The sequence below is a fragment of the Vicugna pacos genome, chromosome 18 (genome assembly GCF_048564905.1).
Source record: "Vicugna pacos chromosome 18, VicPac4, whole genome shotgun sequence".
NCBI lineage: Eukaryota > Metazoa > Chordata > Mammalia > Artiodactyla > Camelidae > Vicugna > Vicugna pacos.
In genome coordinates, this window is record NC_133004.1 from 29676966 (window position 1) to 29696829 (window position 19864).

At 45.7% G+C, this 19864-nt stretch overlaps 1 protein-coding gene across 2 annotated transcripts in view; it reads left to right on the plus strand.

The window, feature by feature from the left end:
* PRKCB (protein kinase C beta) overlaps positions 1–19864 on the plus strand; it is a 295939-nt gene that overhangs the window by 236128 nt on the left and 39947 nt on the right. For both annotated transcript variants that reach the window (XM_072942795.1, XM_072942793.1), the window contains exons 10-11: positions 5628–5801; positions 18989–19080. In XM_072942795.1, the coding sequence (XP_072798896.1) occupies positions 5628–5801; positions 18989–19080 (266 nt within the window). The remainder of the gene's footprint in view (positions 1–5627; positions 5802–18988; positions 19081–19864) is intronic.

The window sequence follows — 19864 nt, forward strand, 5'->3', positions numbered from 1 at the left end:
TTCAGTCATACATATATATGTACATATATTCGTTCTTTTTCATATTCTTTTTCATTATAGGTTACTGTAAGATGTTGAATATAGTTCCCTGTGCTATATAGAAGACATTTGTTTTTTAATCTGATGCTATCTAGTTGCCTGATGCTGCATAACAAACCATCCCCAAACTCAGAGATATAAAACAACACCACTCGTATGTTATTATCTCTCATGTTTTCTTTGGGGAGGGAAATTGGGAATGCTTGCTGGTTGGTGGGTGGGGTCTGTCCTGCATTAGCTGGGGCTGGAGCACCCTATGCTGTCTGGGCACCCAGCTCTTTGTGTAACCTCCAGCCGTCTCCACATGGTCTCATTCTGTGGCCTCAGGGCTCCAAAGGCAGGTGTCCCAAGAGAAATTGACAGAAGTTGCTGCCTCCAAAGTCACAAAGAATTACTTTCACTATATTCCATTCACTGAAGCAGCCACAAAGGGCTGCCCATGTTCAGGGGGAGAGGGCACAGACTCTGCCCCTTGATTGAGGAGTATCTAATATTTATAGACATGTTCTGAAACCACCACAGAATATCACTTCCTTCATGATATGGGGAAAGCTCTCTAGAAGCCCTCAAAAGCTCTCCAAGGGCAGAGAGATTCCCGCTGAAAAGGAAAGCTTGATTAGAATATAAAGGAACAAAGCTCCCTTTTCACCCCTTGGTAGTGAGTGCTGAGAAAGCGTTGGGAATCTCAGAATAAAAGGATTCTCTCTGTTTTACTTGTGGACACCTCCTAACTCCCGTATTAAATGAATCAGTTTTGATAGTTCCTCAGAGTCCCTCAGAACAACAAATTTAGTGATGAGACTTGAGGGGAGGGGAGGCGTTTGTTAAAATACATATTCCCAGGCCACAGTCAGAGCTTCTGAATGAGAGGCAGCACTTGGAATCTGTCTTCTAAACACATACCTTGATGTAATTCTGATATGGACCAGAAGCACTGTCCTTTATAAAGAATGGAATTTGCCTTGTTTTAAGTCATGTACTGACCTGATGCTACTTGGCTTCCTGAAATTCTTGTTTTTATTAAGAATTTGAGTTCCTCAAGCAATAATTTGGCCTTACAGGATCTTTAAGAAACAGAAATCCATTCAAGCTAATATAAATAAAAATAATAACTTTATTGGGGGCATGTGGAGGTTTCTATGGAAACAGCCAAGCCCCGTGAAGGATTGGAACCAGGAACTGGAAAGCAAGGCCTTTGCTCATTCCCTGATCTTGCTTTTCCCACACATCTGGTTCATTTTTTTTGCCTGCATGTGAAAGGACCACCCTAGGCAGGTCTGTGTGTTTCTCTACTTAGGCCCTAGACTGCCTACTTGGAGTATACTAATCACACATTCTTAAACAAGAGAATCTGATTGGCTCAACCTAGGTCAGTTATGTACCTCTGGTCCAATCAGCTGTGGCCAGGTGCAACCCCTGCCCAATCAGAAGGTTCTTTGTAATAATGGAGCTGGAAGAAATGAAAAGTATGCCAGGGTCTGTTTCCAGGTTAAACTGCGGCCACTTTTGATAATGTAGTCACTGTCATTTTTTTCCCTGACCGTGTTCTAGAACAGGGGTCAGCAAACTACTGGTACTGGGCCCACCTCCTATTTTTATAAATAAAGATTTATTGGAACACTTGCGTGTGGGCTGCTTTCCCGCTACAGTGGTGGGGTTGAGTAGTGGATACAGAAACTGTCCCACAAAGTCTATGATATTTACCATTTGGCCCTTTACAGAAAAAGTTTGCTGGTCCCTGCTCTGGAGCTTGATTCACTTCTATCTCTAAATTGTTATCAACTCTTCGTGTGTGTCAGTTCTGTTTTCCTCCAGCCAATACAGGGGAATTTTCCAAAGTTTGCTCCTTTGTATACCACTCACAGAATATGAGGGGTGCTCTCTGGTGCTGGCTTATTGCCCCTCTCCCCCTGGGGCTTAGGTTAGCGCTAGACACAGAATCTTCACATATCCCTGTTGATTGACTGAAAAACAATTATCTCTACAAATGCAACAGTGTTTTCTATAATGTGTGAAGTGTGTAGTATTGATGATTTACAAGATGATTTTAATTTAGTAGCTGAGGTTTTTTTAGGGGGCACAAAGATGCAATATGAAATAAAATTAAATCACAGCATGATAGGGTTATTCTCTGTTTCCTCTTAGTCTTTCTAATTACTTGAACCAGAAAGTCTCATTTGATGACAGTATGCCATTAATAGCTAACATTTGCAAATATCACTTTTTTCCTTAAACAAGGAAAAAACACAGGGTCTGGCTTGGAACCTTCAGCAGTCAGCAGTCTCTGGCTAGGATTTCCTCTCACTGCATTGCTTTTATTTATTTTTATGCTCATCTCCCATTTATGGCTCATGATACTGGCTTGCCAGTAATGGTGGTGATATAGTTTCCTTTTCAGATAAATTTAGTTAAGTAAAGATGTGACTAGACTTCAAAAATATGAAGTAAATACCAGTTTAGGGGGTAGGAAAAAAATGTGAAAAAGCCCTGTGTGTGATTGATCGAAGTTTGGGAATGTCTGCCCTAGAGTATCTGACATAGATACAAAGCAGTCCCAGGGGCCAGAAGGAGGAGTGACCCGTTTGGTTTAAGTGGATCATTGAGAGATATAGAAGAAGGTAACTTCTGAGCTGAATCTCTGATTCTCTGATCGGTGAGAGAATGTGGAAGGACACTGCAGGCAGTAGGAATAGAACAGCCAAAGGAAAAGAAAGAACAGGATGTGGTCATGGAATTGTTTGGTTCCCAGAGCCACTGGGGGACCTGAAGTATTTGAGTAGCATGGGCAGATCTGCATTTTCAGAACAATCATTAGCTCGAGCAGGTGAATCTCTCAGCCTCAGTTTGTTTATCTGTAGAATGGGGGTAACTGGAACAGATGTGGAATGTCCAGTCCTGCCTCTGGTGCATGGGGAAATTCCCAGCCATCTGTCCTGTTTCTCCTTCAGGACAGGGACTGAGATGTCTTATCACGATGCATTGACATTCAGGGTATGCAGGGCCCCTCCTCTGGATTCTCGGGTGGTGGTGGGGTGGGGTGTTTACAAGTATCCAGGATTGTTAGTTTGTACCTTGACCAGTGCTGATGGGGCAGTGGGGCTGTCCATACTGGAAGCCAGCTCAGCACTGAGCCCCTCCTGTGTCCCCTGGGGTCCTCTCAGTTGAAGGCTCTGCTTTCACCCACCTCCAGTCCTGCCACCCTTTCACCTCTGGCCAAGTCCCCTCCCTGCCTTCTCCCTGCACTTGCCCCAGCCGCGGCCTTCTTGGGAATCTGAGAGCAGAAAATCCCTATCTCCATTCTACTCTGTCTTAGTGGAGTCATTGCTTCTGCCTTGGGGAAGGCTAAGGAAGGAGAAACAGCTCTGGGTACCAGTGAGAGAGCAGAGGGAGATGGGAAATAAACCCAAGATGCACATCACCCTGCCATGCGAACGTGGGCTCTGCCGTGAGGATCAAGTAAATGCCCGGCCGGCAGGACCTGCTCAGTTTGGCAGCTCTTATTTCTGTGGTGAGGCTTCGGGAGGAAGAGGTTGGGAAGGTCCTCTTGCTGTGCGTCAGGAGCTTTCTTCCTAAGGGCTACAAATTCATGGATCTGCATTGCCCATGGCCACCCCTGATGAGAGGAAAGATGGGGAGGGAGGAGACATGCCTCTGTGTGGGCCGGCGAGCTCAGCCGGAGCGTCTGAGCAGGTGTGCAGTCAGGGCTGTTCCGTCAGGGTAGGAGCTGTGCGGATGTGTCCAGCTGCCCGCCCGCCCAAGGCTTCCTCTATGCGTTGCTCCCTCTGGCCCCAGGCTTCTGTCACCTTCCTTGGTCCTCTAGCTGAGTCAGGTGTGAGCAGTTCACTTCCCCAGCCACCTCAACTCCTTGAGGATTCTTCTGGAGCTCTCGGCAAGTGGAGTGTTTAAAGGCAGAGAGACCTTGAAGTCAGGTAAACCTGAGTTCAAATCCTGGCTCTGTTCCTAACTGAATTTGTGGTGTGACAGGCAGCTTACCTTCCCTGAGCCCTAGTCTCCTATGGAATTGGGCTTAAAAAAAAAACTAATTAATTTATTTAAAAACTTTAATTAATTAATTTATTCATTTATTTATTTGAAATTGATACACAATATTCTATAAATTATAAGGGTACAATACAGTGATTCACAATTGTTAAAGGTTATCCTCCATTTAGAGTTATAAAATATTGGCTCTAATCCTCGTGTTGTACAATATATCTGTGTAGCTCATTGTATACATAATAGTTTGTACTTCTTAATCTCCGACCTCTATATTGCCCCTTCCCGCTTGAAATAGGGTTCTCAATGGTACCTACTCCCTAAGTAAATGAGAAATAATAAGTGAAAACCACTCATTGTCTGGTGCATGGATAAGTGCTCAAATTGTCGTGGTGATTGATATTATTGCCTGCAAAATAGCTGACACAGTGCATACAGTCAATACTTACTTCGGTCTGATTGCTTCTTCCTCCAGGAAGCCTTCCAGGAAGCCCCCAGACCAGGTTAGGTCTCGTACCATGTGGTCCTGCCCCGTGCTCCCTAAGAGGCTTCTGGAGAACAGTACCTGCTGGTCACTGTTCCCTCTGGCATAGTGACAGCCAGTAAAAATAATGATGTGTCACGAGCCACACTGATTAACATGCTCTGATTGCAACCACAGCTGCATGGAAGGGAGCCCCAGCACAACAGGAGAGGATGTTAAAATATTACATTAATCATCCCGGTAATTAATGTCCAAAATCTTCCTTCCTCCCTGGAAGGCAGGGTCAGAGAACGTGCCTGCTCATCTCTTGCCGTTTCCCCAGGGCTTAGCAGGCTCTTCATGAAGATTAAATAACTGAAAAATAAAGGAACAATTGCACCAAATGCAGTCGTATCAGGAATTCACTCGTGCTTTCCGTCCCCAAATACTTAACTGAACATCTCCTGTGTGCCAGGCCCTATTCCAGGCTCTTGGGCTACACCAGTGAGCAAAACAGGCCAAGATCCTCGTGGGGTTTATATTCTAGTCACGTTTGGTTGGGCATTGATGCATATCCCGAAGAGGTACCCCAGTACCTGCTCGTGGCTCTGGGAACCATCGTCTGATGAATTTTTATTTGATTTGAGTTTTTTTAGCGATATTTTTTAAATTCAAAGTGTAGTTGATTTATGATGCTGTGTTAGTTTCAGGTGTACAGCTAAGTGATTTGATTGGTTCTTTCCCGTTACTGGTTATTACAAGATTCTTTTCAGATTCTTTTCCACTATAGGTTATTACAGGATACTGAAGGTAGTTCCCTATGCTCTACAGCAGGTCCTTGCTATGTATCTATTTTCCATATAGCAGTGTGTATCTGCTAATCCCAAACTCCTAATTTATCCCTTCCCACCCCCTTTACCACCCCAGGGAACCATAAGTTTGTTTTCTGTGTCTGTTTCTGTTTGGGAGCCATCCTCTCTTGATTGGGTGTGAAGTCTGTGGGAAATGTCATGTATCGGATCGGCATCCACACAGGGCGTGTGGACACAGCCTGGGGCAGATTTGAATGCACATCAGCTGCCTTCCCTTGGCCCCTTCGACGGCGCTGACCTGCCTTTTCTTTCCCCAGGTCATGCTCTCAGAGCGGAAGGGCACCGATGAGCTGTACGCCGTGAAGATCCTGAAGAAGGACGTGGTCATCCAGGACGACGACGTGGAGTGCACGATGGTGGAGAAGCGGGTGCTGGCCCTGGCCGGGAAGCCGCCGTTCCTGACGCAGCTCCACTCCTGCTTCCAGACCATGGTAACCTGTCCAGGGGCCCGGGCCACTCCACCTCCGGGGCTCGCCAGGCTTTGGCCACAGCTGTCCCAGCAGTGGCCACCCCAAAGAGACCCCTGGGCCCTTGCCATCCTAGAGCCAGGAAGCTGCTGGGCCCGGGGACCGCCGCGGAGAATTTCCGAGGTTGACGCTGAGAAGCGCGCTCCCCGGAGGCAGATGCTGTTTCAACAAAGATAAAGGAACTCAGGCAATTGGTTTTATAACCAACAGAGCGGGGCCTCCCTCTGGCAGCAAGAGGTGACTTGGGGACAGGAGCTCAGGACTTTCAGTCTCACAGTATGAGATGGACCAGCAGGACTTACAGCTGGGAATGAGTACAAAGGTCTTCATGGGGCCCCCAAAAGGGTTGCGGTCGGCCCTCCAGACCCTTTGGATAAATGCATGAGTTCATGCTGCAGGTTACACAGACCTCCTTGGAGGAGGGGCTGCCTGGGAACACAGCCCTCAGAGTACCCCCGGGGCAGGGGGCACAGCCCGGGCAGGGGCTAGTGAGCTCAGAGCCAGGCTCCGAAGAAGAGAGTAGGGCATTTGTGTACCATCTACTATTGACTGTGATTCTAACTCTTATCTGTGAGAGTAAGAGATGTCCCTTCAAGTAGCCTTTTCCCTGTTCAGACTAGACCTTGGTCTCTGTACCTAAGGCGTGAAGGGTGGCAGGGCAGATTCCAAATGCAAAGAGATACAAAGTTAATTCTTGCTTTGGGAGCTTCCAAGGGCCAAAGGCTTAGTGTCTTGAAGATGCTTTAAGGGAGCTTTGAGATTTTTTTTTGACTCTTTCCAGTTCTCACCTTACATCTTGATTTTACAGCCCAACTCCCCTAAGTGAAATGGGACGCTATTGCACGTTGCATGTGCTTTAAAGCTTCAGACTTCCTCTCTTCCTGGACATCACATCTTGTGCTCTGCTAAGTTAGGCTGAGTACCCCCCAGCCTTGAAAGACCAAGAACTGGGTTGGGGGTGGGTTTTCTCAGTGCAGACCACACACCAGGCATAGAACTGCCTGTTGTGAAGGGTGCAGAGCTGGAACCCGGCTCCTTCCCTGTTCTAAGTAGTCTCCTGATGCACATTGGGGTCAGAGAGACCTGGGTTCAGACCCTGGCTTTGTCATTTTCTGGCTGAGTGGCCTTGGGAACACCTCTCTGGGCCTCAGTCTCCTCATTTGTAAAATGAATGTGATAATAGTAGCGACATCCAGGGTTGCCGAGAGGAGGAAATGAGATAACACATGAGAAGCACTTAACATAGCGCTTGGTACCTGAAAACGTTCATCGATGTTGGTCATCCACTTCACAAACGTTCGGCATCGGCCTTGGCCTTGACCAAGTGCTGAGGAATAGAGCGGAGTGCGCTAAGTCCTATTTCTGAGAAGGTTATGGTCTTAGAGCAAAGGAAACAGAAACGGGGATAATTACGAAACAATGCAGTAGAAGCTGTGATTACAGAGCCGACAGAGGTGAGCAGGTCTGCAGATTGTCGCCTGATTGCCATCAGGACATCGTGTTTTTGGTGGAAGGGTGATTTTTTGCTGGGGCTAGTTCCCCAAACCCCTGACGGTCTCCCTACCACAGAGGCAGGGAACATTCTAGGCAAATGGGTACAGCATTCCCTGCAGGGGCCTTGGCCCACCAGTCTTTTGTTGGGATCTGGTGGTGACAAGGGACCATGAGTTCCACTGCAGGCAGAGTAAGAGCTGGAATCATATTTGCCAGCGTCTACAGCCTGCACCACCGTGCAGGATGGTCCCAAGTAGTTTGAAGGATGATTTTGGGTGCTGCGTGGATTTTACATGACATTCTTTTCAGTTCACTTTACGTTCTTTTGAGTACCTCCAGGAGACTGTTTTCATTTGGCGCTACTGTGCCCCTTGGCATCTTTCTAACACTTGTCTTTTTTAAGGAAGAGGGATGATTAAGCTTCAGGTTATGAGCTTTGGCAAGCAGCAGTTTCTAGGTCATTGTTTTGCTTTTATTATAGTAATTTTTTTTTTACAGATTTCTTCCCTTTGTGACAGCACTATATAGGTTTTATTTTTTAATTTTGAAATATTATATAACAAATGCAGAAAACCATACATAATAGGTGTTTTAATTATGAGTTATTACAAGAATAAGTTCCTTATAACATCTCCCAGGTCAAGAAAGAATTTTGGCAGCCGCTCTATAAGCTTCTCTACGTCCTAATCTCAATCTCCCCCCAAATGGTAGCTTGACTTCCTTGCGTGTCTCTATAGCTTTATCACTTAAGGTTTATCATCTCTTGATAAGATAGTTTACTGCTTCCCGTTTTAGAAATTTGATGTGTCTTTTAATTTCCCTCTCCATTCCTTCCAGCCTCTTTTTTTTTTTTAATCTGCTAAAGATTCTGGACCGTTAGGCACAACAACGTTTTCACAGTCTGGATTTTGCTGATTGCACGGTTTGGGAGCCCCTCCAGCATTTCCTCTGTCTTCTGTGTTTTCTGCAAATCAGGTAGCTAGATCTAGAGGCTTGGTCAGACTCAGGTTTGAGCCCTTTAGCAGGACCATGGGTGGCTGTGTGTTTTTTCATCCAAAGGCGCGTATTGTCCGATTGTCTCTTTTTGTAATGTTGGCAACCAGTGATGCTCCGGGCCTAGGTCCATGAATTTATTCAGGATTGTGAGATGGTGATACCCTAATTCGGTCATTTCTTTTCATTCATTGCTTGGGATGCTGTTACAAAGAGAGGCTTCCTTCATCTATTGCCTGGTCCCCTGGTTGTACAATTTATTTAAGAAAGCAGGATAGATGCTTGATTCTTTTCAGTCATTTAACAGTTTCCATGAATTGATTCATTATGATGCTCCAAAGGTGACTAAAGTTTGCTTTTAAATAAAATTTTTGAGTTAAAGAATAGAATCAATGTAAAGAAAAATACTAAGTGAGCAATAATTCACATGACACAGGGCTCAGCAAAGATCAGGAAAGGGGTATATCTTACTAGCACAATCTCTAGCTTTCCCTTGGGGAGATCAGGCCTAAACATGAAGCCAGTAGTGACAGAGACAGGATTAGACTAGACTTTCAGGCCTCTGGACGCTCTCATTCTCACATCTGCCCTTTTCTCCATTGGTGGTTCCCAAATTGACTCACGGACATCAATTATCAGATGAAGGACAGTCTCCATGGTGAGTAGACTGAGAAGGAGAGCATGTTCTCAAGGAAGAGACTGGGCTAAATTGGAACAGCAGTTTTCAATTTCAGTTGGATGTGTTGAGACGGAGGGAAACTGGTCAATTGTGGCTGATATTCATGCAAGTACAATATCTTCATTGGCAATTTACCATTTTAAACATGGCAGAGTGGAGTAGATTTGAGGCTGTTCTTTGAATTCTGAGCCACCTCACTCTCTTGCATCTCAGCATGCTCTCTGGAATTGGAGAGGAGGGCCTGGGTGTCCATGGAAGTGGTGCGGCATCCTTGGTCCCCTGCAGGAGTTGTCACCTGCCGGGGGAAGAGAGATTAAGGGCCGAGGGAGCGTAGAATGTAGTTCCGTGGGTTTGCATCTTGGGCGGGGATGCAAATTGACCCGTAGTCTCCAACTCAGCCAGGCCGGGGTGGAACAGATTGGTTTCTTGTTGGTGAGGATCAGATGAAATAGTTACACTGTCTCGAGGGTCTATATTGTTTGGGGGGAGACATAACTTTAAATATTCAGGGTTACGCTGGGCGTGGGGAGATGCCAAGCATGAGGCCCTGGGGAGCTGAGCAGGGGAGGGGAGGGACCCCTCCAGGGACCCCACCCATCTCATGTGTACTCAGCAGCAGATGCTCATTGAGTGAAAGGTGCCAATTAAAATTTTTTTTCTGCTTGGCTTTTTTATATATTTTTATATATATATTAGTTTTATATAAATTAAATTTATTTCAAAGATCTCCTAATGCCACCTATATGTGAGGCATGAAACCGACAATCTTAAGCCACATACACGACAGCCCTTGGATGGGTCCTGACATCATCCCCACTTCGCAGACAAGGGCACTGAGGCCACACAGCTAGCGTATTTCAGGGCCCGGATTGGAAGGCAGGCAGCCTGGCTCTAAGGGGCTTTACCCTTAACACCTACACTTGGAGGTCTTCTGAGTGTGGGTTACCTGACCCCTGTGGGGTGGAACCGCCAGCAGCCAGCCTGCCTCCAGGCTCCGGCAGGGACCTGACCGCATCCTTTCCCTGCTCCAGAAGGCACGTGGGGCTTCATCCCTCGGCTCTCCCAGCCCTGTAGTGGATCCGACTTTCCATCTGAGCATCTCCCGTCGTGGGGGTCTTCGAAAACTCTGTTTCATTCCAGCCTCACAAAAAAAAATCTTGCAGTGGAAGGGATGATCCGTCATCCCACTGTGCAGGCGAAAAGACTGAGGAGCTGGGGCGTTGGGTAATTTTCCTGAGACACAGCACAGGGTCACAGGCCCACTGAACCTGGAGTCCACGCTGCTGCTAGTGGCCTTCTGTTCAGCTGTGGACAGAATGGCCTTAACAGGGATGATGAAAACAACAAAAGACGCCAGCTGGCGTCCGCGGGCACCTGAGCGTGGGTCAGGCCCCGTGCTCCGTGCCCCACAGGTAACCTCTCATTTCAGCCTCCTGTCATTTCGCCTCGGTGGGTCCTGTTACTACCCCCAATTTATAGACAGGCACGCTGATACTCAGAGAAGTTAAATTATTTGAGCGATGCCACGTGGTAGGTAGGGGTGGGGCTGGGATTTTTCCTGCAAGAGTCTAGAACCCTGTACCCCAAAGCCTTGCTGTTCTGCCCTCTGCATTACCTCCAGGTTCTTTTTTCTGGCTTCTACATTATCCTCACTTTCATGATCACATCTAATTTCTACAAGAACACCATAAGAGCATATTACTGTCCACACCTCCACGCAAAGGAAATCGACCCTCAGGAACTGGAAATGGCTCAGGTCACACAGTCGGTAGGTGACAGGTTTCGTCAGGCCCCCTCCCCGGTGTTCTTTCTACTATGAAAGAATCACCGACTTTCCCCACAAGGATATTGTGATGATTGGAAAGATTTTATGGTGGGAGTGATTTTCAAACTTAGGGAGCCCTGCATATAGATGAAACAATCCACTGTGAGCCTGGTTCACATGAGCAAGAGGGCCACACCCCTTTGGGAGGAAGGCCCATGCAAGTGGTCATCGCCGTCTCGACACTCACCTTGTAGAGCTGCATATGCCCTGACCCCCTGATGGATGCTCCAGAGGTGGGGGCAGCTGGGCAAGAGTAGGCAGTACCCCTCAAACCAGCATCCCTAAAAGTCAGATCGTTCCTGCCAGTCTGCAGACGGTATTAATGCTTATTGATTCTGTCAACAGATGTTTATTTGTTGACATAAATGTGTCAGGACCCAGCTGCATCACTGTGAGGGTACATGAACAAAAGAGAGAAAGTCCCCTGGTCCTTGGGAAATTTACATTCACGGAGGAGAGACAGATAATAAGCAGTAATGACCAAAAATAAAGGGGAGAGAGATGGACGGATGAAGACAGAGAGGTGCTATTTTTGATTGGATGATCGAGGATGGTCCTTCTGATGAGGATGACATTTGAGCAAAGACCAGAGCAAAGGAGGGAGCGAGGCACATGGATACCCAGGGGCAAAGTGTTCTAGGCAGCAGGAAGAGTGAGTGTAAATGCCCCAGGCAGGGACATGCTCCGCGTGTTTGAGGAGCAGCAAGAAGGCCAGTGTCGCCTGAGTGGAGTGTCATTTTGCATTTCATGACCCAGAATTCCTTTGTGGATCAGCTCCCTTTAAAAAAAAATGACAAATCTCGTATAACATGCTGCAAATGTGATATGTTTTTCTTGCTAGAGACTTAAAATTTGAAAGATAAAAGATCCTTTGTAAAATAAAAAAAAAAATCTTGAAGGTGGTCAGAATAGATAATAAGGGGAAAGGACACCCCACCAATCTACAGAACAGTTTTTGTCATTCTTAAAACGATGCAAATTCAATTTCTAAAACCTTGCTGGGAAAAGCAAAGTTACATCAGAAGTATTCTTAGACAACTGGATTTTTTAAATCCTTGAAAAATATGCCTGGCACAATGTTAACAGAAAATGTAAGATACTAAATTCCATTTAAGAGAGGATTCTGAATATGTTAAAATTGAATTTGCACATGGAAAAGAATCAGAGACACAAACTGATTTGATTTAGGGAGGGGCCTGTGGGTAATTGTCTTTGTTTTGAATTTCTATTAATTCCAAAGTGTCTATAATAAAACACTTTGAAAGTGCTGAATGCCACAAGATGGCAAAAGTTGCTACTCAAATACACAGATGCAAGAGCCATCAGAAGAGGGTTGAATTTTTACAGAATTGCTCATTAGATGAACTGGTCTTAGGAGAATGGGGCTTAGGCAAATTGTTCTAGAAGCACAAAGGGATAAACATGAGCTTCTCAGTCAAGTAAATCCGGGTCTGTGATTACTGGCTGTGTGACCTCCAGGAAGTCACTTAATATCTGAATATTGGTTACTTCGTCTTTTAAGTGGCATAATAAGTGAGGATTAAAAGTGCAGAATAAACAATAAATGGAGGCTACCTGCATTATTCAAGCTGGGCTGCAGGGGCACCTGGCCACATAGGCACAAAAGGACTATGCTTCCTCCAGTCCTTTTGCCATTTTTCCCAGGGACAATTGTCAGCCCTGCACATGCATGCAGTTTCCCCACTGCCAGTGGGCACAGGCAGTTAAGTCTCCTTAGCAAAACATCTATTTTAAATGTTTTCTTTTCAATTGAACATATGCACTTCTTTTTTTTTTTTAAATAGAATTAGATTTTATGAGTCATTGAAGGATAGAAGTTACTTCCTCCCCAAATTTTGTTGCCGTGGCCCAGCGAGAACTCCGCTGCAAGGCATGCTGGGAGGGGCATCGACTCCCAGAATACAGGAGGGAACAGGGAGGGAGATGAGGATGCTTCCACTTGTAGAGCTGGCCCCTGATGGCATGCCTGTTGAGCACTGAGAGTGCCCAGAGGGTCCTGGTAACTCAGGGTCAACCCTGGGTTGACAGCAGTATCCAAGGATACAGTTTATGGTAAGGGTGTCGCTGTAAGAAGCTCTTGGTGGTGGTTGCAGTCAACCATGGTTGAGTTGCAAGAGACAGAATACCCCCTCCTCCAAACTAGCTGATGTTAAAATATATATATAAATATATATATATATATATAGGAAGGAAACAACCCAAAGGCAAAGATGTACCTAAGCCTCATGAGGAATTAGAATCTGTAACTTCAAAACTTTCTAGACCAGATCACTGTTTCTTTCCCTTTACTTTGTTCTTCCCTACTGTGATTACATGGCTTCCTGAGCCCCTTACTAACATGTGCCTGTCCATCAAATTCCCCGATTTCCAATTCATACTCAGGAAAGAGAGTCTGATTGGTTCGGCAGAGGTCAGCTGTTTTATTCCCAGCCCAGTGAGCTGGTAACTGGCTACTAATTCTAGGAACCTTTAGGAAGGTGTTGTATCTACAGGGAAGGAATAAAAGATGCTCTTTTCAGGTGGCAGACGCCATCTTGAGTCCAAGAAGACAGGCTGGGGCAGCTGGAGCAGGACATAGCCTGTATAAACACGGTATTCAGTGCCTCCAAGGAGAGGATGCTGGAGAGAGCTTGATAGGTGTCTGGGTCTTAGGCAACTAAAGGCATCCAAGAGTCTTGAGTTGTGGGAAAGGACCTGGGAATGCCACCCAGGCGTATAGAGCTGGGGCGGGTGGGAATAAACATAGCCTGCTTTCCTCTGCCTTCTTGATGATGGCCTTTGCATACTCATTCAGTAATCATAATTCCAAGGAAGAAGAGAAATGGTGCTAGCCCTTGAGAACTTTGCTGTCTGTGTGGAAGGGCAAGGCGTAGGAAGCTTTAAAAAAGTGAGAGGATCATCGAGTTGCCTGAATCCGGTGGTGATTCTTAGGCTGAAGAATACAGAAAGAGGAGTTGTGTGTGATGCCTGTCCTGGAACTTGGTCGCGCACACTCACGTGAGTGGCTCTGTGAGTTTGCATGAGCTCCGTGTGCATCACTGTGACGTCTTTGCAAACCCTTACGGAGCAGAAGCTATTATTACCCCTCTCGGAAGGCAGGGGACGTTTCAGTACTGATGCAAAGTCTCAGACTGAGTAAGCAGTCTGAGTGGGACTTGAACCCAGGGCTAGCTCATGCCACGGCAAGGGCTCTTAACAGTACAGCTTCTCGAGAGAAACAGATGGATCTGTTCACAGGCAGGATTAATTCACTGACCAGCTTGGAAAATCACTAAAGATTATTAAATAGATAAATGCTTACTGCAGCTCGCTCTAGAGCAAGGTCCATGCTCTTAGAGTTGCCCACTTTGTTGATTTTCTCTGTCCATGGCATCTTATTAAAAGTGGCAGGTGTCCCCTTGGCAGTCATGTGGGCATCGTGTCACATCTTACTTTCAGCTGTCTTGGAGGAACAATAATGCTGTCTCTGAATTCCCTGCGCTGTCCAGGGCCCCCCAGGTGAATTCTGCACACCCCATCTTGTCATTGTTTTAAACCAGACTCTCCTTGTACTCACACTCAAATTTGAGAAATTCTGTTCAACCATTTGGCATGCTGCAGTGACAGATTTTTTTTTTTAAATATTAAGCATTTATTGGCCCACAGTTTTGGTGGATCAGAATTTCAAGAGGGGTCTAGCTGGGTGCTCTGGATCACGGTTTCTCATGGGGTTGCCATAAGATGTCAGCTGGGGCTGTCATCATCTGAAGCTTGACTAGGGGCAGGCGGGTCCATGTCCAAGATAGCTTCTTCGTGTGGCTGGCAAGGTGGTAATCATCTGAAGCTTGACTAGGGGCAGGCGGGTCCATGTCCAAGATAGCTTCTTCGTGTGGCTGGCAAGGTGGTACCGGCTGTTGGCAGGAGACCTTACTTAGTTCGTCACTATGTAGCCCCCTCCATAATGTTACTTGAGCCTCCTTGAGATATAGCATCTGGTTTCCCTAGAAAATATTTCAGGAAATCAAGTTGGAAGTGGCACTGTCTTTTATATCCCAGTCTCAGAATTTGCACACCATCACTTCCTCTGTATTTTACCGATCACATAGAGCAATCCTGGTACAGTGCGAGGGAGGATTATGCAAGGGCATGAATACCAAGAGGCAAAGGTCACATTGGATGCTGGCTACCACCCTCCTTCTCTCAGAGCTTTTCATTTTTTCTTAGCTCACCTAATTCAGCTCTCTGCTGATATGTGATCTTCTTGAAGATCTTTCTACCTATTTAATATAGACTCCTCTTGCCCTGTTATCTTCTATCCCATTACCCTGCAATGCTTCTATAGCATTTATCATTGCCTGACATTATATTATTTACTCCTTTATGCATTTGTTTTCTTATCATCTATTCCCCAGACTTCATGATGGGAGACACTTTGGATAGACAGATATTTAATTCTATTTATTTACTGATTGAATATGCAAGGTAACGGAGAAAGGAAATTTAAAATAAACGGAAGTCGTTTCATGCCGAGGGGACAGGGGCGGTGTGTGATGAAGAATAGCAGCACGCACACTAACAATTTGGAAGACACACTTTGAAAGTTGAGCAGACTGGCGAGTTTGAAGAGAAAGATGGTGAGCTTGCCTCTCGGAGCGTTTAATTGGAGTTGACAGTGGAACACCCACGTAGAAACGTCCTGTAGCCAGCTGGAGCTGACTGGAGCTCAGGAGAAAGGGAGAGGATAGAAATTGAAGTCAAGATTCATCAGCCCTGAGAGATGAGAGCTGATGTTTTGAGCTGTGACAAGTCCTCTTTGGGAAAGAGAACCAAGCTGGACTCGCAGTCGGTACTCCATCTCTGCTTTGATGTCCAAGTAAGAGAGGCCAGCAAATAGGTCCTACTTAAAACCCAATGCGTCTGACTGTCAGAAGGATCTTTTGAAGCCTTAGAATAATTTAATAGGAAGAGTGGGGAACAAAGTCCAGTTTCAGGGCACCGTGGGGGAGGGGAATAATTATGTCAGAATTGGAGGCGGTGGGGGAGGGCCATTTCATGAGCTGCAGTCCCCCAGGCTCTCTCTCTGTGCCTCCCGTGCAATTTCTCTGAATGCGCTGTACCTTAGATTGTGGTTTGAGTTCATTGTCTGTTTGTTTTAACCAAGATTTTGAATTCTCTGAGGGCAAGGTCTGTAGCTTCTTATCCTTTGTGTCCCTTTAACACTTAATACCATGACTTGCAAAAATAAATGCTCAGTAAAAGTTCTAAAATTGACTTCTCTGCTCAAGACTGGCTCTGGGTTGCCGTTGGCAGTGTTTCCCAACTTCTGATGTTCCCTGCTTTGGAGTGGGAGATGGACTTGGTAGTACAGGGACAAATTAATTGCATTTGTTTTCAGAATAAATAACTTAAGGGATTGATGCACCCAAACCGGACTGGTCAAAGCAAAGTTAATAGACTCCAGATAAGCCTTATATTTTTTGCAGAGACAACAAATCTCCATGTATGACTTTGGTATGAAGTTTGAAAATGTTGAAATAACTGTATTTAAGTTAAAAAAAAAAGGAGAGTTAATACAATATTTTTAAATCAGTAAAGTTTAGTAGATGAGTTAGACAAGTGTGGTAAAGATCTTGAAGCCAGGAAGTGAGAAGACTGAACTTTGGGTCGATGGCCAGATCTAGACCAAATCAGCTGACCATCATCTGGTCCCCCTGCCTTCCTCCCATCTCCTCTTTTGTAACTCCCTGCCGTCTATGCTCCCTCGCCAGCAGTAATAGCCATAAAATCAGGGGCTTCAAGTGCTAGTTATATTTTTTACAATATGCATTAAAACAAACACAGAACTGTAAGGGTAAAAACATATGCAACCATAGCCCACCTAAAATTATCTCCCACCCCATTTTGGGAAACACTGCCATTTGGAAGTTTATCTGGTCTCACTCGTCTGGGGAATCCTTAACATCGGGCATCATGGCTTATTCACAGCGGCATCTCTAGCAGTAGAACAGCCTGGCTTAGAGTGGGCATCATTAAGTGTTTGTCCGAAAGAATGAAATGGACAGCAGAATGCCAGCTTTAATGTTTAAGAGCTGAAGCGCTGGTGTGTCGAAGCCACAGTCAGTACAATTCAGAGACCACAGAGCTCAGGGTTTCCCCGCACGCAGTTAGTGGTAGAAACAGACCACAGAACGTGGCATTACCCACCGTGGAGTTCTCTCCCCGATGTTGAGATTCTGACTAATGAGTTTGGGGGGACAAGTTGAGTTCTTCCAAGCAGAAAGCAAGCAACTGAAATCTCTCCCTCACTTTCTTCTCTCTCTCTGTGGCCGATGCCATCTGCTAGTTTTAAAAATAATTTTTAAAGCAAGTGTTTTGGTTCTCTTCAACGTGCAGCAAAGACAGATGCTATTTTTAGGCTTGTTTTATATCAAAAAAAAAAAAAACAAACCCAGAGAACCAGGGGCTGGGTGTCGGCAGTTCTGGCTGACTGTCTCTGCTCTGCCGCTAACTTCTAAGTGACCTTTTTGCAAATCTCATATGCTTTGGACGCTGAGAACAGAAGTGATCATTCTGCCTCCCTCTCTGCCTCTCATTAGAGATGCTGACAGGGTGAAGTAGTGTCTGTCTGAGAAAGTCCTCCGACATTTCAAAAATGGTTGATTAACCCGTGCTCCTCCCCTGTGACCTGCCAACTCTTCTTGACATGTGGATGGATTTCCACTTCCCTGCTCTTCCCCCCTGGACTGGAAGCTCCCAGAGGGGAGGACACACCCGCACATCCATATCACAACTGGAGTCAGAACCGCACACGGGAAGCTGAATCCTGAAGAGGTGATGAGTGTAGACTCTGAAACCGACCTGCCCGGGTTCAAATCCTGCCGGGGGAAGTGGTAATGCTCGTCATGTTGGGTTGTTTAGAGAGACAGGTGAGATAAATATATATAAAGCACTCAGCTTAGTCACATAGTAAGTGCTCACATGATGGTAGCTTTGCTTCATGGTTATTATTCTAATGGTGACACACTCAGTCCACATTTGACAAATGCACATATGACTGTACCATATAAGAAAAAGTTCTATGCACTGTAAGGAAGATTTTTTAAATTTTACCTGGTTTTTTTTTCGGTTGCGGGGGACAATGATTAGGTTTATATATTTATTTATTGTAATGGAGATACTGGGAATTGAACCTAGGACCTCATACATGCTAAGCAGGCACTCTACCACTGAGCTATAGCCACCGCAGGAAGATTTTTTTTTTAAGTGATGGATGAAACATTTGTCGTATGGGCATCACCGTGTTAGAACTTCACCTTACATATGTCATCTTAGTACTTACACTCTGGGGCGGGTGAATCATGTCCAGTCTACAGGTGAAGAGAAAGTTGGAGCTTCGCGAAGTTAAGTAACTGCTGTTACCCAGTTACTAAGCAGTGGAAGAAGACTTCAAATCCTATATTGATTTCACAGGGAACCTTTGCCCCAGACTTGACTTCTCCGCTGTCCCCGCTCCTGGGCTTACAACCCCGCACAACAGCTTCATGACTTTTGACAGCACACCTCCTTTTATATGGGGACCCGCCACCCCAACATATAAATACAACCAAAATATATTTCACAACAGGACCAGTCCTGGAAGCCGCCCACTGTCATGTTTACAATATCCTGTTGGTTACACATGAGTCCAGTTCGGAGTGGGAAGGGACTGCACAAGGGTGTGAACGCTGGGCGGTGACAATCACAGGGAGGTGCAGGGCGTCGTGGAGGCCGGCTGTTACCTGTAATGGGATTCATTTAATATTCTCTGCTCTTTATTAAAATTAGCTGTATCTTAAACAATAATAGCCATTAAGTCACACGATGAATGTGCTAATTATATTTTCCAGTACAAACAAATATAAATTTAGCATTATTAACTTTTTAAAAAGTTTTATTAATTAATTAATTAATTGATTTTAGCATTATTAACTTTTTAAAAAGATTGCATGTGCTCACTTCCAGGGGCACAGATATCGCACTTGGGGAAACACGGGCCAGCAGACAGGGGCCTGTCACGGAGTCCTGGTGGTTTTGATCCTAAATCCTAACTGGTCCACGCTCTCCATTTAGAACCCGAGAAACCATTGGAGGCTGACTTTGCTCTGTGCTCTCCCCTCCCAGGACCGGCTGTACTTCGTGATGGAGTACGTGAACGGTGGCGACCTCATGTACCACATCCAGCAAGTGGGCCGGTTCAAGGAGCCTCACGCCGTGTGAGTGAGAACTTGCGCTCTGCTTTTCCCCTGGGATAGATGGGTGGGTTGTTAGTTCCTTTGGGATTTTAACAGAAGAGGGATTTTGAACACCTTGCGCTTCTTCGGGAGAAATGCGTGGCCAGGGGCAAGGGGTGTTCTGCTGCGATGGGACTCTTCTTTCTCTCTCGACATCAGCTAAGAAATTGAAGCTTCAATTTTTGCCCCTGGCTTATAAGGAAAGGCCCTAGAGCTTCCTCGGGGCATGTCATTGCAGGTTTGGTTTATTCATTTGCCAGGGTTTTATTGAGAGCATACTATGTGGCAGGCCGGGAGAGTTTTTAGAAACTTGCTCAAGGTCAGAGAGATAGTGTGAGGCGGATCCCGAATTCTGACCCACATCTTCTCTGCTCATGTTTTCTGTCAGACACCTCTCTCCCTCCTAGCTGCCCTCTTTCCAGGGAGACGAAGGATCCAGTTGCATTTCGGCTCTGCTCTGTGGCTCTGGGGATGGGGAGGCTGACTCTGGGTTTTTGGAAACTGTTTTTCCTGCTGAGTCCTTTCTGTCCCTGTCCGTCCACAAGGCAGCCGGGCTCTTCTTTTTATTACTGTTATTTTTTAAATTTTCTTTTTTACATACAAGAGTCTTTTATCGGTCACTTATGTGCCAGGTACGAACATTAGCCAAAACAAATCACTGTTTCCACTTAGAAGAGCCTGTTGTCTCTTCCCATAGTGGTGTTTCTCCCCCAGCTCTGCAGATCCACAATCACAAGTGAAGACAGCTTTACTTACTCTAGAGCTC